At 40.0% G+C, this 19,200-nt stretch overlaps 1 protein-coding gene and 1 pseudogene across 2 annotated transcripts in view; both read right to left on the bottom strand.

Annotated features, from left to right (window-relative positions):
- LOC136338166 (UDP-glucuronosyltransferase 2B31-like) overlaps positions 1-12,523 on the bottom strand; it is a 35,629-nt gene extending 23,106 nt beyond the window's left edge. Inside the window, exons 1-3 of one of the 2 annotated variants that reach the window (XM_066280276.1) lie at positions 11,419-12,523; positions 9,764-9,912; positions 514-645 (exon numbers count right to left, since the gene is read on the bottom strand). In XM_066280276.1, the coding sequence (XP_066136373.1) occupies positions 514-645; positions 9,764-9,912; positions 11,419-12,187 (1,050 nt within the window). In that variant the 5' untranslated portion in view covers positions 12,188-12,523. The remainder of the gene's footprint in view (positions 1-513; positions 646-9,763; positions 9,913-11,418) is intronic. The other variant, XM_066280274.1, reaches the window with a different exon arrangement.
- A 1,364-nt stretch (positions 12,524-13,887) lies between these two features.
- Positions 13,888-19,030, bottom strand: LOC136306642 (etoposide-induced protein 2.4 homolog pseudogene; annotated as a pseudogene).
- Positions 19,031-19,200: the final 170 nt, after the last annotated feature.

Here is a 19,200-nt window from a genome sequence, read left to right as displayed (position 1 = left end):
TAGATTTTCTCTCTTGCATTTCCTGCTTTTTTGTACTTGTTTTTGCATTCATTGTTGAAGACAGTGATTTGTCATTAGACACAGATGAGGACAAGCTAATGGATGGGAGTTTTGACAGTAATGAGGAGTTGTATGAATTTTATGATGAATAAAACTTGAGTTCAGTAACATTATGTAATATATTATTTTTCACATTTTAGGCCCCCAAATTAAGGGGCATCTTATACATGGGATCATCTCATACATGGGGAAATATGGTAAATCATTTTGATTTAATTAAAAATTTTTTAATAATTTCTGTTTAATTAGTAAGTATGCTTAGCTTCTTTTATTTAAAAATTATTTATTGATTTGAGAGAGGGAGAGGAAGCTAGAGAGAAAAACATTTTGTTGTTTCACTTATTTATTCATTCATTGGTTGACTGTATATGCCATGGAGAAATTTCTGTAACTGAGCCCTTTACAGAGTTTAATACACTCATTAGTTTTCTACTTAAAGGTACTTTATCTAACCTTTTGAGGAATCTGGGCAAGGGTTGATGCAATCATATTGGCTCTTCCTTCTGTCATGTTTGTGACCATTGACCCCAGGGTAAACACCACAATGCCATGTTCTCCAGAGCTCTGGGCAAACTCTTCCATTTCCTGTGAAGGAAGAATTTTTCCCATCACAAAAGAGCAACAGTACAGTAAACACTATTGAAAGGATTGCTACCAAAAACTAAAGAGAGAAAAATCTTATAAGGAGTTATTAGTGTAGAGCCTGTTTATTTTTTTAAATTGTATTTATAAAACATGTAGTATAATGTGGGTGAAGCGCAGAGCACATTCCTAGCAGCTGTGGCTGATGCAATGCTGTGAGATTACTCCAGCTCCCAGAAGCCTCCTGGGCATACCCAGGAAGGAAGCTTGCCCGCTATAAGGAAGTGACTTAGCGTCAACCACACAGCTCCCTGATCTTTTTAGCCATTGGCTATAAAGGACACGCTGTAACATCCTATTGGCTGAACCCATGTATATAAGCTAGCTTACTTCCTGAATAAAGTGGATCTGCGTCACTGAACCTGGTCCCTGCAGTTGTGTCTTTGTGTCTCCATCGTCCTCACCCCCGCCAGGAATTGTCCACAACTGGCACCCAACGTGGGGCAGGGACCTAACCAGCATCCAAGGAACGGGTGTGTGACCCTCTGCAATGGGAAACCTTCTCTCCCACTCTTGAGCCCCGCAGGCTTGAGCCCTGCATGCCCTATTGCAGAGTAGGTGAATTAAAGTTAGTGAAAAGGATCTCTGTACTTACCGAAGATTCTCTCTGGTCTCAATCCCTAGATTGAAGATGCACCCCTCTGGGATCTGGATACTTGGGCCAGAGCTCTCCAATGTGTTGGTTCGGCCAAGGTGCATGGGGGGCAAACCTTCCCTCTCGGACTCACTCCTGCCTTATTGGCAATACACACCTGCTTGACCAGTGCTCCTGCTGGGGACCCTCCACTGGTCCCTAAGGACCTACAGACTACTCCTCTTTCAGAGGAACCCCTACCTCCATATTCGCCTCCCTCTGTAGGGAAGAAAAGGGTTGGGCCACCGAGTTTGATGGACTTGCAGCCAAGCATGCAGAAATGAAATCAACCGAATTGCAAACTGCACCATCAGCTCTGCGGCTGGAAAATTCAGAAGTCACTCCTTCCGCATTCCCTGCTGGGGTTCAGTGCCCCACCCCAGCCTCTCAGATGCCATTTTCTCCAACACGTGTTCCTGCTGCAGACCCATGAGCCAGCCTATATGCCCCCTTGTGTCTTTTTTCTTTCTTTCTGTCTGTCTTGTCTATTTTTCTGTATCTCTCGCTCTCTCTCTCCCCGACCCCTTGTTCATATCCAGCATCTACCCCTCTTCCACACAGCATGCTTGTCTTAACAGATGCCAGCTGGTCCTGTTGTGGAATAGTGTTCAAAGCACAAATGGAAGGCACTAAATTCCACAAATTTAGTTATGAGGGATCCATACAAGTAGGTGAACTACTAGCCATTTACTATGTGCTACACCTTTGGCAATATGGCCCCCTTAACATTTTTTTCACATAGAGCTTATGCAGTACAAACAGTTAAAGGCCTTGCCCATTCCACCTTCCAGCCCAAGGAGACATTACTATATAGGGCTCTCAGCCAGCTTAAAGAACTGTTAGGGGAGTGTCAACACCCTTGGTATATTCAGCATATTTGCTCCCATCCTAGCTTGCCTGGGCCCCTAGCAGCAGGCAACACACAGCTGATTATCTAGTTTTCATAGTCTCCCCTATTGAGCAAGCCAGACAACTTCATGCCCGGTTTCATGTCTGCAAATTCTCTCAAATCTCTTTTTCCCCATCTCACTCACACAACCTGCAAACACCTTGTTTGCATATGTAAACAGTGAGAGCCCTTACTACCCGTAGGCCCCCTACAACCACAGGGTGTCAACCCTTGAGGCTTACAGCCTAATGCTGTGTGGCAAATAGACGTCACTCATGTCCCCCAATTTGGCAAACTCCACTATGTATATGTAGCAGTAGACACCTTCTCCGGAGCCGTCTCGGCCATGGCCCTAGCAGGAGAAAAAACTACACATGCAATTCATGCTCTTCGACAGGCCATGCTCTGCCTTGGTGTACCTTGGGAAACTAAAACGGACAATAGGCCCTGTTATACCAGCAGCCAATTTAAAGCCTTCTGTTCCCAACGGTAAATCACACACTACCTTGGCATTCCTTATAATCCCCAAGGACAAGCCATTGTAGAATGGCGACACAGAGACATTAAGCTTCAAATTCAAAAAGAAAGGGGGCATATGCCCCAGGCCTCACCTGGAGAAGTGCTCCTCAGTGCTGTATTCACTCTCAATTATTTAACTTTTGATTCTGAAAGAGTAACTCCTGCTTATAAACATTGGGGAGGCCTTTGTAGCCAACCAACCCTGTTGCCATTAGTATGCTGGAAGGACCCAGCCACATCTCAGTGGCAGGGACCACACCCTCTTCTAACACAAGGGAGAGGTTATGCTTGTGTTTTTCCAGAAAATAGCCCACATCCAATTTGGATCCCAGGAAGGAATGTGCAGCCACTCCTGGTGTCCCAAGATGACCCCACTGATGATGCCTCCAACACCTGTGAACCTTCTGGTTCAGGAGATGGCCAGCCTCAGCCTTGATGAATGGCCGCCTGGAGGAGGTCCTCAGCGCTCCAGGAGGAGACCTCATAACCAACATGCTCATAACATAACCTGGGGAGATATGAAGGCCCTAGCCAAACAGGCTCAAAGATTAGCCCCTGATGGACCCCCAGGTCCAGGCACTCTGTTCCTCCTCATATGTGCCATTATCACAGAGAACTCTCAGGCACGAGAAGATCCTTGCATCTAGGTGGCTGTTTCCTACCCTGGCATAATTATGCCTGTTAAAGTTAATAGCCTACAGTTTCCAGCAGTATATTCCAGTAATTGCTCCCTTAGTCTCCCTTGTGACAGTAGTGGCTGGAAATCCTAACAGTGGGACGGCACTATATGGGGTAAACTCAATGACTCAATGCTACTTAAGTTTACTCTGAATAATAACACCGTCCCCTTGGAGGGATGGGTTCTCCTTCGAAATCATACTTTGAGGGACTTTGCTAAAAATGGTACTACCAACCAAAGCGCAGTACTTGGCCTACAAACCCTCCTCCCCCTAGCTACTAACATCTGGACCTGCCCCACTAACCTTGCCTTCCCAGGTTTGCCTCTTTGCCTGTTTCTTTATGAGGAACATCTAAGAACACTCCAGAGAGAAGGAATTCCCTGGAGAGACTGCCGTATTGTCTTGGAGTTTGGCATCGGAGGCTGAGAGATTGAATGCGACCATATGTAGTACGCAACCTGTGGCAAGCCATCTGTTACGTGTTTGGACTATGGGACTTTTGTGGGAAGGGGGTGTGCATGAACCTATGTCCATTTTTTACAATCAAAATAGAACTGTGTTTAACAGCACCTAGAAGTTCTCTGTAACACAATGGGAGGGAAATGACATCATGACCCCTAGTAGGAATCCCTTGTTTAAGACCCCTGTTCTATTTCCTAACTAGTCAAACATTACAGAAGCTTGCCTCATTGTTTAATCTAGCTAATCTATTAGCATATAGTATAATAGGTATTATAGTTGTTTTTGTTCGACTAGGGTTCCACTGCATAATGGGTAACATTCAAAAGCTACAACAGCAAGCTGTCATTCATCAAGTCCAATTGGCCTTAATTAAAAGAGAAGGGGGAGATGTGGGTGGAGCGCAGAGCACATTTCTAGCAGCTGTGGCTGATGCAATGCTGTGAGAATACTCTAGCTCCCAGAAGCCTCCTGGGTATACCCAGGAAGGAAGCTTGCCCGCTATATGGAAGTGACTTAGTGCCAACCACGCAGCTCCCTGATCTTTTTAGCCATTGGCTATGAAGGACAGACTGTAACATCCTATAGGCTGAACCCACATATATAAGCTAGCTTACTTCCTGAATAAAATGGATCTGCGTCACTGAACCTGGTCCCCAGAGTCGGGTCTTTGCGTCTCCGTCGTCTTCACCCCTGGCAGGACTTGTTCACAGTATAAAGTGAGTATCTTATCCATTTCTAAATTATAGTTTAGTAGTGTATATATTCTAATTGTTGTGCTATTCTAATTGTTGTGCAACCAATTACCAGAACTTTTTCATCTTGTACTTTGAAACTGTGTTTCTTCTCCTGTGATTCTGCATTTCCTGCTTCACAGTTTCTGACAATCTTTATTCTGCTTTTTGTTTGTATGCATTTGACTAGTCTATATGTCTTACATACATAAAATCACATGGTATTTGTCTTTTTTGTAGTTAGTCCTTTTCTCTTAGCGTAATGTCCTTAAGTTTCATCCATGTTGTAACATGTTATAATTTCCCTGTATTTTAAGGTTGAGAATATTCCATTCTGTGTATATAGCACCTTTTGTTTATGATTTATCTATGACTGACAGTTGGGTTGTTTTTACTTTTTGGTTCTAGTGAATAATGCAGCTATAAAGGTGGGTGTTCAAATGTTTCATCATCATCCCAATTTCAATTATTTTGAATATATTACCATAAATGGAATTGGTGGACCAAATAGTTATTCTATGTTTAATTTTTTTAGTAACCTCCATTTCTTTTTCATCATTGGCTGTTTATAACAGATCTAATCTCATTTCTTTTGGGAGTATACAGTTGATAAGAGATTTATTTCCTTTATTATTGATATAGTGCAAATGTGTATGTGCAAGAAATAATATAGAGCAAGTAAACAATATTTAGGAGGGAGCACCCTCAGATTATATTATATCCAAACTCTTCATGTATAATGTTATTAATTACTAATATACATTTTTAGAAGGAGGCCAAACAGGAAAATAGTAACTAACCTTTAATTTTTATTACAGTTGTACTATATCACTTGTGTTTATTCCTGACAGGTTTTTTTGAGAATTATTTTTGTTTTGTCATTAGTATTTTATTTCTTTGACCATGAGCACAAAGAAAAAGTGTATTATGACTTCACCTTAATCATTGTCAGTATTTCTCAAGTTCTTTCCCTAAATCAATATTTAAAGGCTGGAGATTAAGGGTTGTTGTCATTCATGATCCTGGTTTTATTGTTTAGAATTTCCAAGAAATAGCCCTAAGATCCCTAGGTATAATTCAGAAATATACATATATATTTACTTATATAATATACATATAAAATTACTTATTTGAGTGCCCATATTTCTGTCTTCTTTATGCATGACAACTTTTACTCTGAAATAAATTTTCACTGTAGCATGGATGTCCTAGTAGAATGTGTTATGTGTAACTGGATGTGAGGGGGCCCCCTCATTTCACTGAGTCTCACAGAGTGCACCTGCTCCACAAGTGGGAGAGTTAGAGCTGGGCTTCCTGTAGCAGAGATCTGGTCACCCTCTTGAGAGCTCAATTCAAACTATACAGCTGTACCTTAACCAACACTGGTTTGAACTATATGGGTTCACTTATACAAGGATTAAAAAAAATTCTAACTGTAATTTCTTATAAATTTATTGACATTTTCTTTTTTTTAGCTTTTTGTAATAATATAGTAAGTATACATGTAATACATGTAACATACAAAACTTGTGCTAACCTGCTATGTTTGATGTTTTGTCTAGCTCTCTGCCAATTGCCTTCTTCCACTATGCTATGGAAAATAGTCTTCTTTGGTACACTGGTAATATCATATAGCTCTTCTTTTTTTTTTTTTTTGCATTTCTCTGAAGCTGGAAACAGGGAGAGACAGTCAGACAGACTCCCGCATGCGCTCGACCGGGATCCACCCGGCACACCCACCATGGGGCGATGCTCTGCCCACCAGGGGGCGATGCTCTGCCTATCCTGGGCGTCACCATGTTGCGACCAGAGCCACTCTAGCGCCTGAGGCAGAGGCCACAGAGCCCTCCCCAGCGCCCGGGCCATCTTTTGCTCCAATGGAGCCTTGGCTGCGGGAGGGGAAGAGAGAGACAGAGAGGAAGGCGCGGCAGAGGGGTGGAGAAGCAAATGGGCGCTTCTCCTTTGTGCCCTGGCCAGGAATCGAACCTGGGTCCTCCGCATGCTAGGCCGACGCTCTACCACTGAGCCAACCGGCCAGGGCCGATAGCTCTTCTTTATAGAGTAATCACTAACATGAACTGGTCATTCTCATTGTGTGATAGCCTTATAAAAATAACACAAGTCTATCATGTGTTCCAGGACATCTGGAAAAACATGAAAAAGATAACAAAGGCAGTAAGATTCACTTCTAGTCTCCATTCAGATATGTCCTTGATGTGAAAGTTGTATGCATTTTTGCACATCTTCATTATTTTTCTCTGTATAGTTTTATAGAAGTTTATTATGAAGTAAAAGTATATAAGCACTTTAATGAATATTATTGCAATTTGCCAAATTCTTATTTCTTAAATGGAAAGTATAGAAATCACCTGGGATACTAATAATTCATGAAAAACAAGGAATTTGTAAGAACTATAGACTTTTTATTATAAAGAATAAGAACAGGCTTCAGAAATCATTGAGAAGGATTCAAGTCTTGTTTTCTCAACTTAATAACTAAAGCTACTATTACTAATTTTTATGATTATAGTTCTATTAATCCTTCTCCCTGTCCTGCTCTCACTTTCTTTTTCCATTCGTAGTGACATTGTCACTGTCCCTTAATGTGAAGCGGGAATTTTTTACAAAACAAGTTTAGATTAAATAAAACTCTCACTCATCTTACCTCAGCCTTTACCCTTGTGAAAGATTCCACATATAGTCTAAAGAATTTGCAGTCAATAAGATTGCATTAACCATTGAAAAAAATCTGTTTTATATTACTGCTAATCTAATGTTAGACAAAGATCTCTTAATAGATCATTTACTAGTTTAGTAGTGGATGATTGCATTCTTCTTAAATCTTAAAGGTATGATATCAATTTACCCTGACCAGGCAGTGGCACAGTGGATAGAGTGTTGGACTGATATGCAAAGGACCCAGGTTCGAAACACCGAGGTCACTGGCTTGAGTGTGGGCTCCTCTGGCTTGAACATGGGCTCTTCATCTTGAGATCTGGGTTGCTGGTTTAAGTGTGGTATTATAGATATGATCAATCTCAAAGATTGCTAACTTGAGCCCAAGGTGACTGGCTTGAGCTACGGGTTACTGCCCTCACTCAAGGCACATATAAGAAAGCAATCAATGAACAACTAAGGTGCTGCAACAAAGAATTGATGCTTCTTATCTTTCTTCTTTTTTGTCTGTCTGTCCCTCTCTTTGCCTCTCTCTCTGTCTCTGTCAAAAAAAGAAGGTATGGTATCATTTTAAAACATACATATTCTTTTTATCATAAGAATATATTCTATACACTAACAGAATTCTTTGTATTTTAAAACTGTAAACAGTTTTCAGATAGAAGTGGTAGAACAATTTGGACTTTGTCAAATATACAAAATTTATTGTTGTTATTTTTTATGCAGTATACAATTTCTCTTTGATTATTTTGACAGGCAGCTATGATGGCAAGAACCATGTTCAGCAAGGGATCTTATTGAGATTTTGTACAGGTTTGGTGTATGGTAGAAAACACCTGCTGTAATAAGCAAATCTCTTTTATGTTCTAGGGATCTGAAATTCCTGTCATCTCAAATGAGTAATTATATAAATGCTGTACTGAAGGCAAGTCAACATTGGGTTTGTTTGCCAGGGTTGTTGGGGTGCACATTCATATTGTTGAGAAGTGGTCTTCCCCCTAGGTAAGAGTAAGGTTGATGAAGAGCCTCAACCCTTATAGATTTTTATTTTGATTTTTTAGTATTTTCAGCTGGCTTATCTGATTACCACATTCTGCACACATTTACTTTTAAATACTCCACAGTATATATTCTCTATGACTTTGATAGAAAATATAATCTTGATCTATTGAAAACCAGTTCTTCTTCTTATGATTATTTTTAAATGTTTATTTACTGATTTTAGCAAGAGAGAAAATGAGAGAGAGAGAGAGAGAAAGCGAGACAGGAACATTGATTTGTTCCTGTATGTGCTCAGACCGGGGATTGAACAGGCAACTTCTGTGCTCTGGGACAATGCTCTAACCAATGAAGCTATTTGGCCAGGGCTGGAAACCAATTTTTATTAAATAAGGAATTATAGGCTGACTTATATTAGACTATTAATAATAGTCTTAACACTAATAAAAACAACAATAGTAACAATAATTAATATTACTTTGGTGTCACTATGTGCCAGAGACATTTTAAGTAATTTATGTGTATTAAGTATTTTTTCTATTAAATAGAAATATGAGGTTGATATTATTATTACAAGTAGGTGTCATCATATCTTTAATGTCTAGTTTTCCATTACCTGTTGCCTCAACTTTTGCAACAACTTCCCCTAGTTTTGCCTTTCTACTCTTGTCCCTTTGTAATTCAATGCAGTGATTGCATCTTGAGGGCTATTTAGAAAAGAAAATCTAATCATATCTTTTTTTTAGTCCCTTTTTTCATTTTCAGTGGCTTCTGAACGCTTTCATTAGATGCTTCAAAATCTTTAAAATTTATCTCTAGCTACTACTCTAGCATCATCTGCCTCTTTATTCAGACTCTTCCTGATACACTGTACTTGGACTTCTTGGGAACTGACATTGTTTTTCCTCCATTAGCTTTTGTGTGTCTTCCTCTCTCCTCATTCTGTCTTCCTATTACTGCACATCCTTCAGTTCTTACTTAATTATCAATGATATGAAAATACTTCCTCTAATCTCTGCTGGATATTCTCTAGCATTGTAGTCTTTCCTTATTATAATACTATTCAGACAATTTCTATTACTTATATTCTGTCTTTCCAGGTAGAATGTCAGGTATCTATGGGTAGAAATTGTGTCCACATTGTTTCTCTGTATATCCAGAACTTATCTCTGGACTACAGTAGTCACTTTAAAAATATTCTTTGAATGAATGCCTGACACTTTCTTATGTGTTGAATAAGAAAGGCCTTAATTTAATTGACCCTGTTTCCAAAGTCTCCCAAGTATAATTTTTCATTCTGTAATGATAGTGACATTCAGATTCTTGAAATAGTATAAAATGTATGAGTGTCTATTTTACGCAGATTCCCATATGGTTCTCAGAGTGATCAGATGTTTTAAGTGAAGAATACAGAATCATTCCTACTGAAAGTGCAAAGTAAACAACATAAAACATACAAAAATAGGTTTACCTTAGGCAGAGGTTTAGCAGGCTTGCAGTGGAGCCCTCCAACAAATTCAAAATGTGGTAGAAATGGATGAGGAAATTCAAAATCCCAGTAGGTTCTAATGAGCCACATTTCAGCTTTACCCATTAATTCATAAAATGTAGTGGGTCTTCCTAAAGGGAAAATAAAGCAAAAAAAAAAATGTTGAGGAAATATGTGTGTGTGTTATAATAGACTTTTTTTTTTTTTTGTATTTTTCCGAAGTTGGAAATGGAGAGGCAGTCAGATAGACTCCCGCATGCGCCCGACCGGGATCCACCCGGCATGCCCACCAGAGGGCGATGCTCTGCCCTTCTGGGGTGTTGCTCTGTTGCAACCAGAGACATTGTAGCACCTGGGGCAGAGGCCACAGAGCCATACTCAGCACCCGGGTCAACTTTGCTCCAATGGAGCCTTGGCTGCGGGAGGGGAAGAGAGAGATAGAAAAGAAGGAGAGGGGGCGGTGTAGAAGCAGATGGGTGCTTCTCCTGTGTGCCCTGGCTGGGAATCGAACCCAGGACTCCTGCATTTGCTTCATATTAGGAGCTTAATAATATTAGAGGATTAAATAAAATTATTTGCAAAAAACACCTGAAATCTTTTTATAAAGTATGGAATTAGATGTGTTCACTCTTAATTTGACTTATTTTGTTTTTTAATGGAAAGATACAGTTTTCAAAAAATATAGACATATAACTTGATTATCCTCCTTTCAATAAGATTTTGAACCTTTAAAACAAATGATTTGTAAGCACTTAAAATGTAATCATGAGAAAGCTTGAATTATAGTTTTCTGAAACTGTGATACAGCCATTACATTTTTTCAAAGACTCCTTCAGGTAAGATGGCAAAACAGTTTAATTTTTACATAAAGAATGGAGGAGAAACAAATGGAAACAATTTCCTCAATGCTCCATAGACAATTGTGCTAGAAATATGTAACTTCTCAATCTGCATTTGTACTTTGATGAAAATATATTTAGTGAAGTTTTTAATGCCTTCATTGAAGATGAAAAAATTATCATACGATTGATATGTAGGATTTGTAAGGCAGTTAAACTACTCTGTGCAATATAATAATGATGGATACATGACTTTATAAATTTATAAAAAATCATAGAATAAATATGCCTAAAATGAACCTGGATGTTAACTATGAACTTTAGATGATATGATAATGATATGTCAATATATTTTCATCAATTGTAAGAAATGCACTTCTCTGGTGGAGGATACTGACAACAGAGAAAGCAATGCTTGTGAGGAGAAAAGGCATTTTTGGAAAATCTCTATCAAACCTTGCAGTGGATCCAAAACTCTTCTATCAAATAAAGCTCATTATAAAAAAACAAATAAACAAGAATGGATATGTGATTGCTGAAATTTGAGGATCTTCAATGCTTCAGTTTGGGGTCTCTAACCTCCTGAGATGGTCTATATTAGTCAAAGATAAGTTTCAAACTAACCTTATAATTTTAAAATGTCTATAATATTTATAAGACTGAAATATCATTATATAGTACTACTTAATTTTTTCACTTATAAAAGACAAATTCCTCTCACTGCAATGTATACGAACTCACCTCCCAAGGCACTACGAAAGTTAGGACTTTATGCTACCAAGCAAAAAGATGACTTACCTAGTACTTTGCTGTAAAATTCATCCCATTTCTTCTGATTAAATGCTTCAAACCAGAAGTCAAAATAAAGCACATATATCATATTTTTTACCCTCTCCATAAATGTCATTCGATCACTTAATTCTGACAGGATGACAGGTACATAGGAAGGAATGAATGGAAGTCCTCCACTACGCTTTTCTAAGTTATCACCAGGAGAGAAGCGGAGACTGTACACCAGAGGAATCTCAAGTAGCTCAGCCAGCAGCTCCCCACAGAATCCAATAGCATCTGCAAGAATGACATCAAACTTTGATTCCTGTAGTTTTGTCATAAGTTTCCTATTAAAAACAACACTTTTACAGACCTTTTCTAAAAAGTCAGAACATTCCCCAAAAAGTTCCTGAAGTTGTGAAAAATATGCCCAAAATGTATCTCTTGGCAGATCTGTCCATTTATTGATAATCTGCATGAAAAAAACCTCCATATCCTCTTTTGTTAAAGATGTAGGATAAATCTCAAACTTAATAGCAGACGGTTTGTTGGGATCAACAAGAATTGAAGCTGACGATGTCAGAACGGTCACTTCATGGCCTCTCTGGACGAGCTCATCCAGGATTGTCTTCATATTGATCCAATGGCTGTATTCTGTGGGCCACACCAGCACCTTTCCACAACACGCAGGGCTAATGGGACAGCTCAGCTGTAGCAGCAGCAGAACTGAAATCCACTTCATAGACATCCTGGTGGAACAAATGCTTCTTTTCAAATTACTGATTCCTTCTGCCATTGCTCATACTTATGTCCAAGGAGAAATCAATCAGGAAGTTAAACTATAACTTCTACATCTTGAAATGAAAACAGTCACAGCATTTGGAAAAAACAAAAAGTAGATAAATACTTAGGTGATAGTGTCACAAAAACATGTCATACTGTTCTTGCCATAGTTATTAGATTTCACACAAAGAAATGTTGCAATGACAATGAACTACTCAGAGTAGCAAATCCGATGTTTGGTTCCCGTTCCTCATATGGGGGCACCACTTGTCATTGCGACAGTGAACTACTCAAAGGCCAGATGAAATGCTCCCAGGGGCTGAGGGGAGGCAACTGTCCTGGTCAGCAGATTCAAGGAGTGGAGCCTTGTCCTCAGCCTTACTCAGATATTTATTAGCCAGTACAAATAACTCAAGGAAGCAGACAGAAGTTCTCAGGGGGTGAAATAAAGTTCAAGGAACATACCAACCTCTAATCTCAGTTGAGAGCCTAAACATTGTATTGTTCTTTAATCTTATCCTGCTGCTTTGGTGTTTAAAGCACGGACTGTTCCAGTTCGGGCCAGAGGGAGAGGCCCCTGGACTCTCCTCTTCTCAGGGCTGTTGCCCCAGGGTGCCCTTGCTGTCTCTGATTGTTATTCTGACTCTCCATGTTTTCATAGCATATTGGCCCCCAAAAACAGTCACACAACATATGTTTTCATTAATTAATTAATTAATTGTAAACCAGCTTATGTTGATTTGTGATGTTTCAGAATCATACAAGTGTTTTGACATTGGCCCCTTTCCCCATATTTAGTCTCTTTAAAATGCAGAAAAACCCCAATCACAGGTTAATGGGTTTAATAAGTTTACCTCTCGGTTCCTATTTGTGGCACCAATATTCTTCTGAAACAGCAGACAGTCTCCACAGTGATCAGCAGTAAGTTTCAGACCTCCGGAGCTCAGAAGTTCCGGTTCTCTGAGTATTCTGTATTGTAGTAGCACTTCCAAAATTGGTACCTCCCCGTAGGCAGGCAACTTCAAATGTACCAGTTGAAAAAGATTTTTTCCCCTTCAAGGGGAGGAGAGATCAGTCCTCAAGACCTAGCAGATCTGCCTGTGGGATCTTTCCTCCTGTCCCATTTCTTCAGGCTTATTATTATTATTATTATTATTATTATTATTATTACTTTTTTGTAGTGGAGCAAGAGAGACATAAACCTAACGTGAGTTACAAGAAACAAGACAGTGATGGCTGTAAAGGGAGTGACCAGGAACAACTGAGAAATTCCTTTACCTCCCACATCCAATGTTATGTGCCTCACAGAAAACCACAAAAATAACAGGTTCACAAAATACAACGGCTAGAATTACAAAATTCATTAACCCAGAGGCGGTGGAAAGCCGAAAAGGGAGGTGGGATGATACATGGCTCAGGGAGAAAAAGTATTCAAATCAGGCCAAGCACAGGGGTTGGCCAATGCTAGAATAGAGCTGCAGAAAACCCTGTGATCCTTTTAGACTCATAGGTGTTAAAAGTCCACATATTGGTGTCAGGAAGATTGTGTCTTATGTGCATCAGAGACAAAAATCCCAGTTTCTCACAGGGAAGGGAAAATGCAGAGGGCCCTTGGCAGAGTGTGTCTTGCCTTACCTGGTGGGGGAGATGAACAAGGACAGAGCTGCAAAGCCTTCTTCCAAACCCACTCATCCCCCCTGAGTGGCAAGGGACTCAGTAGACTAGAGAAGCCTTCAGTTTAGCAGGAGATGATCTGGTAAAAGAAATTTTTCTGCAGAGGTTGAGCCACTTGGGACAGACTGCAGGTAGATCATCTTGTGGAAAAGTTTGTTGCTTAAGAAAACCACCAAGGAGAGGAAGCTCAACCAGGGGTCTTTGCTTCATTGGCATGGATTGTGAGTAAAGGAAAGAGGCTAGAGAAGAGGCAGCCACTGATAATGTATGAAGACTGCATCGCTGTGAGGAAGGCCAAGGTCAAACCAAAGCTGAAGTAGTAAGGCCAGTTCCTCTCTGTGCTTGAGAACTGTTGGTTCATTTCAATTATTTTATTGACCAACAATATTCAAAGCAGTATAGGAGTAGAGAAGAAACATATGCAAGAGACTCACCAGCAGATCAACAAGATGGATGGGAAGGCCTGACCAGTGTTAGTACAGTGGATAGAGTGTTGACCTGGGATGCTGAGGTCCTAGGTTTGAAACCTGAAAGTTTCCAGCTTGAGTGCAGGCTCATCCAGCTTGAGCGCAGGCCTGTCAGCTTGAGCAAGGAGTCACCGGCTTGAACACAGGATCATCAATATGGTTCCAAAGTCACTGGCTTGAGCCTTATGGTCACTGACTCGAAGCCCAAGTTATCTGGCTTGAACCCAAGGTCACTGTCTTGAACTCAAGGTCACTGACCTGAGCAAAGGATCACTATCACTAGCTTGGCTTGAGCCCCCTATATCCCCCTCCATCAAGGCACATGTGAGAAGCAATCAATGAACAACTAAAGTGACAAAACTACTAGTTGATGCTTCTCATTTTTCTCTCTTCTTGTCTCTGTCTCTTTCTAAAAGAACAAAACAAAACAAAAAACAAACAAACAGACAAACTAAAAAGATGAATGGAAAAAATACTTACAAACAGCCCCTGGATAAAGGAAAGAACTTTCAGCTAAGATTGAAGAGAATGTTGGCACTGATTCTGCTGACACTAGGGAATGGGTGAAGCTTTCTCCCTGATACCTTAATTTCCAGATCAGCTATGTTTTAAAGTCTAATAGCATTTACAGCTTTGCTAAGAAAAAAGAAGGGAAGCACCCAGATAGCACTGAAAATTGACATGAGGGAGAATTCCAGCTACAACCAACACCTTCACATAGTGACTGATCACCAACAGTTTGGGCAGTTACTGACTGAAGCACATGAACAAACATTTTGACATAAGAAGGGGAGACTGGACCAGAATATTTCACAATTTTAAGCATAGCACTGGAAAATGATAGCAATACCTGGCTCAATCTCTTCCTCTCTATGCTCTGGGCTCTCCTCTGCACCAGGACACTACTTGCCCTTTTTCGATGATGTGCCTCTCTCTTTTGTTGAATTTGAGCATCTAGCTTTGAGATGGTACAGATTCCCCAGATGGAGGGAAAGAGTGAAAAAAATAGAATGTATTGCCTTTTTTTTTAAAAATCAGAGCCTTGGAAGCTAACATCACTTTTAATTGCATGCTTTTTGATGAGACCGCTGTAAGGTCTGCCAAAGTTCAGTGGGAGGAGACAGGTTGGGAGGACTGTCAAAGTATTTGTAGTTATATTTCAAAATCAGCACAAATATAACCTTTCAAAGGAAGCCAGCAAAAATCACTAAGTTACTATAAAATTAAGAAAATACTGACATTCAAAACAGTAAAATTGTTAAGAATAATGAATTTAGATTTTCATGTATTGAATTTTTTAACAAACATTGTAATATATTTATTCCTAGAGATATTAAGTGAAATATTTTTTTAACTGTGAAAAAACTTTGATACGATAGATAGTATACCAGATTTTTTGTCAATTCCAGTATTCTGAATAACATGAACAAATTGAAAAGACAATATTAAAATATTGGAACTTGTTGTCATGAATCAATATGTTTATTTTACTGATAACTTTTTCATTCCACTTAATACATAAAAACTGTGGGTCAAATAAGGTTAGAAATATGATGTATATGTTTGATCGCTTATAGTTTGCATTGGGTGTGGGGGATAGGCTATAATCAGGCAGGGTCCTTATAGCCTAAGGCTTTGTTTTAAGACTAAGCCTTTCCCACCCTTTTAATCGTAAAATCTTCTCAACTCTAAGCTTTTCCCCAGACCCTTAACTGTTGCATGATGTGGGGTGGTGCACTCCTATGAGGAATCCCATTTATGCCTCATATAAATGGCTTTGTATCAGAGACTTCCTTATTGGTATACCGGCTTAAAGGTTTTGATTTTTACACTATAAAATGGGTCAGACCGATGGCACTCTCTCTCGGATCCCGCTGTTAGCATATCATAGGAGAAGCAGCCAAGATGGCGGAGTGCTGAAGGAGAAGTTAGTTTGTGCAGAGAGGAGATGGGGTACAGAGGTGAATGAGGCTGTTGAGGTAGAAACCTTTGATTCTAGAAATACTCAGATAAGTCAGTGGCTTTGGGAGCCCTGAATGGAAAGGGAAGTGTTTTCCCACTGTGCGTATTTCTCACCTGCTGGGTGCGAGCTAGGATTAAAGGTAATGGCCCACCAGTTCTTGGTTCTGTTGTTTCATTACCATCTGTCCGAATCAAATGCGAACCTGCACAGGCCAGGTGGCTGTGATGGTGGCCATGGCTACTGGCTTTACAAAAAACATGTTGTGAAATGTCAAACAATGATGCTATATATAAACATTTAAATTACCAGCATTGGAAATTCTGTGTATTCATTAAGAATGTTTCCTCTGTGTTTATATAAATTTACATGTTTTATTTCCAAAGAAGAGTATCATACTTATGTTTGTTTCTTTTTCCCTAGAACTTGTCTATCTAGCAATATGACATGAGAACATAATACTGTTTCATAATATTCTCTGTAATTACTGTATACCTCATCCTTTTCATTGGAGGTGTGTTCAGTGACTGAATATTTAGGTACCTGAGAGAGCATGTTATATATAAATATGTGCCTGTGTAAGTTTTTTTATGATAGCGCCTAGTGAATAATTACAGGATTAAAAGTATGTTTAAATTTTATTTGAAAGCATTATTCTATATTACACTTCATAAAAATAGTTTTCTTGTCTGACCATGTGGTGGTACAGTGGATAGAGCATTAACCCGGGACACGGAGGACCCAGGTTTGAAATCCAAGGTCACTGGGTTGAGCGTCGGCTCATTGGCTTGAGCACGGGCTCACCAGCTTGAGCACGGGATTGCAGGCTTGACTGTGGGAATGTAGACATGACCCTATGGTTGTTAGCTTGAGCAAAGGGTCACTGGCTTTGCTGAAGTTTCCCAGGCCAGGCACAAATGAAAAAGCAATCAATAAACAACTAAGGTGCCACAGTGGAGAATTGATGCTGCTCACCTCTCTCCCTTCCTGTCTGTCTGTCTCTCTCCATCTTTGTCTGACTCACTTAAAATATATTTTTGTTTTCTCAGACTAGTTTCTTTAATAAAATTTCCTTAAACCAATAAAGGTTATTTACCTACAGTAAAGCAATAATAAGCAATATTAGTCAAATAGTCAAAGTTTTCTACCTGATATTGGGCAGGATATAAGAATATTCACTATTCTGCTTGAATCAATATTGTAATTTTGGCTATACTATGAAACCAAATAAAAGCAGCACTGTTTAGAAAAATAAATAAATAAATAAATAGGACAGGAGGAAAGCTGATGTTTGGGACTTGGCCTTGTGTCCTAAACAAGCCAAATAATAGTATAGAGTTTAGAAAATGCATGTGTGCACATAAAGTAGGTCATAAAGCTAACTTTAAGAAAAAATGAGAATTCTATAATAAAAAAATAACATACTACAAAGCTGGTTTGCTTTATCTTGCTAAATGGTAAATATTTAACTTTTATATTACTTCAAAATGAATGACCACTTCCCAAATAATGAAACCAATATACATTTTGAATACTTATTTCTGTAGAATATATTTTATCATTTGAAGTATAAATAATATCCAAAGAATGTCTTAGTAAACAATACACTGTCCTTAAGTATATCATCTATAATCAATTCAGTAAGACTAAGTTTACTACTCTTAATTCCAGGAGTAACAGGAATGATTTAGAAAGCTTTTGATTGGGGGAGATGGAAAAAAGGTGTCACAAAATCCTGTTATATTATAGCTCCTATATTGAAGACATTAAATGCTGCAGTTCTCAGAAAGATCACTATAGCCTTTTTTTTTTTTTTTTTTTTTTTTTTACAGAGTAACCTCTTGCTGGAGCCAGTGACCTTGGGTCCATCTGGTGAGATTTGCTCAAACCAGATGAGCCCGCTCTCAAGCTGGTGACCTTGAGGTCTCGAACCTGGGTCCTTCCGCATCCCAGTCCAATGCTCTATCCACTGTGCCACCGCCTGGTCAGGCAGGAATCCATGTATTCATTATAGAATCCAAGGCTCTTCTGTACATTACTGAAAAAAAAATCTTCAAATAAGTATAGTTTTAGAATATGACAACCCACATCTTTCTCAAGTCAGACTGTACTAGTCAGTCAGTACTTGGGAAATGTGCCATCAATTTGGTAGCTGAGGCCATGAGGCCCCCACAACACGCTGGACTGTTAAAGAGTCTAACTCTTGGACTGCTGCCAAGGACAGCACTATCTTCACAGCTTTCTGGGATTGGCCGTCCTAAGAGTTTCAGGCTCTCCCGCTCTCCGCAGCACATTTGTTTTCAAAGGGAGGTGTAGGGCATGAAGCAAACAACCCATGTCCATCTCCACTTGAGGCCTTATGGGGTGGTGTGACCCAGAATCTGATATTGTGCGTTAGTCGGTGACAGAAACTGTCTCTCCTGGGCTCAGCAACTGCAGGGAGTGGTGGCACCTATCGGTGGCTGAAGAGCCACAGAACTTGGCTTTGTTCGCAGTCCTGCAAGTCAGTCACAGTGGGCCACTCCCCATAAGGTGCACAGTCGGGATGCGGCTTCACAGTTGAATACAGCAGGAATGTCCATTAAAGGCATTCAAGGGCAACAGGCTGCCAGTGTACCCGGGGCCCGGACCTGTAGCGACCAACACTGCCAGCCTCCACAGGCAGCTTAGGACCCCAGCTACCACCCAGCACTCTGCCGTCTGCGCAGCTGGGGGTAGTTGAGGGCGTGCCCAGCGAAGGCAAAGACAATGTCATAGCGGTAGATTGCGTTTTGGTTCTCGAAGCATCCGGCGCTGGCCAACACTAGAGGCAGGTCTCCCAGGACACCGGCGTCCCTAACCAGGGAGCTAGAAAGAATGATGCCAGAACAACCACACAGCACATCTGGGCAGCAGGTGGCGGCAGACGAGGGCGCGGGAGCGTGG

This window comes from Saccopteryx bilineata, chromosome 5, assembly GCF_036850765.1.
Source record: "Saccopteryx bilineata isolate mSacBil1 chromosome 5, mSacBil1_pri_phased_curated, whole genome shotgun sequence".
Classification (NCBI taxonomy): domain Eukaryota; kingdom Metazoa; phylum Chordata; class Mammalia; order Chiroptera; family Emballonuridae; genus Saccopteryx; species Saccopteryx bilineata.
Note: the sequence above shows the minus strand (reverse complement) of the source record. Positions and strands in the feature narration are given on the sequence as shown.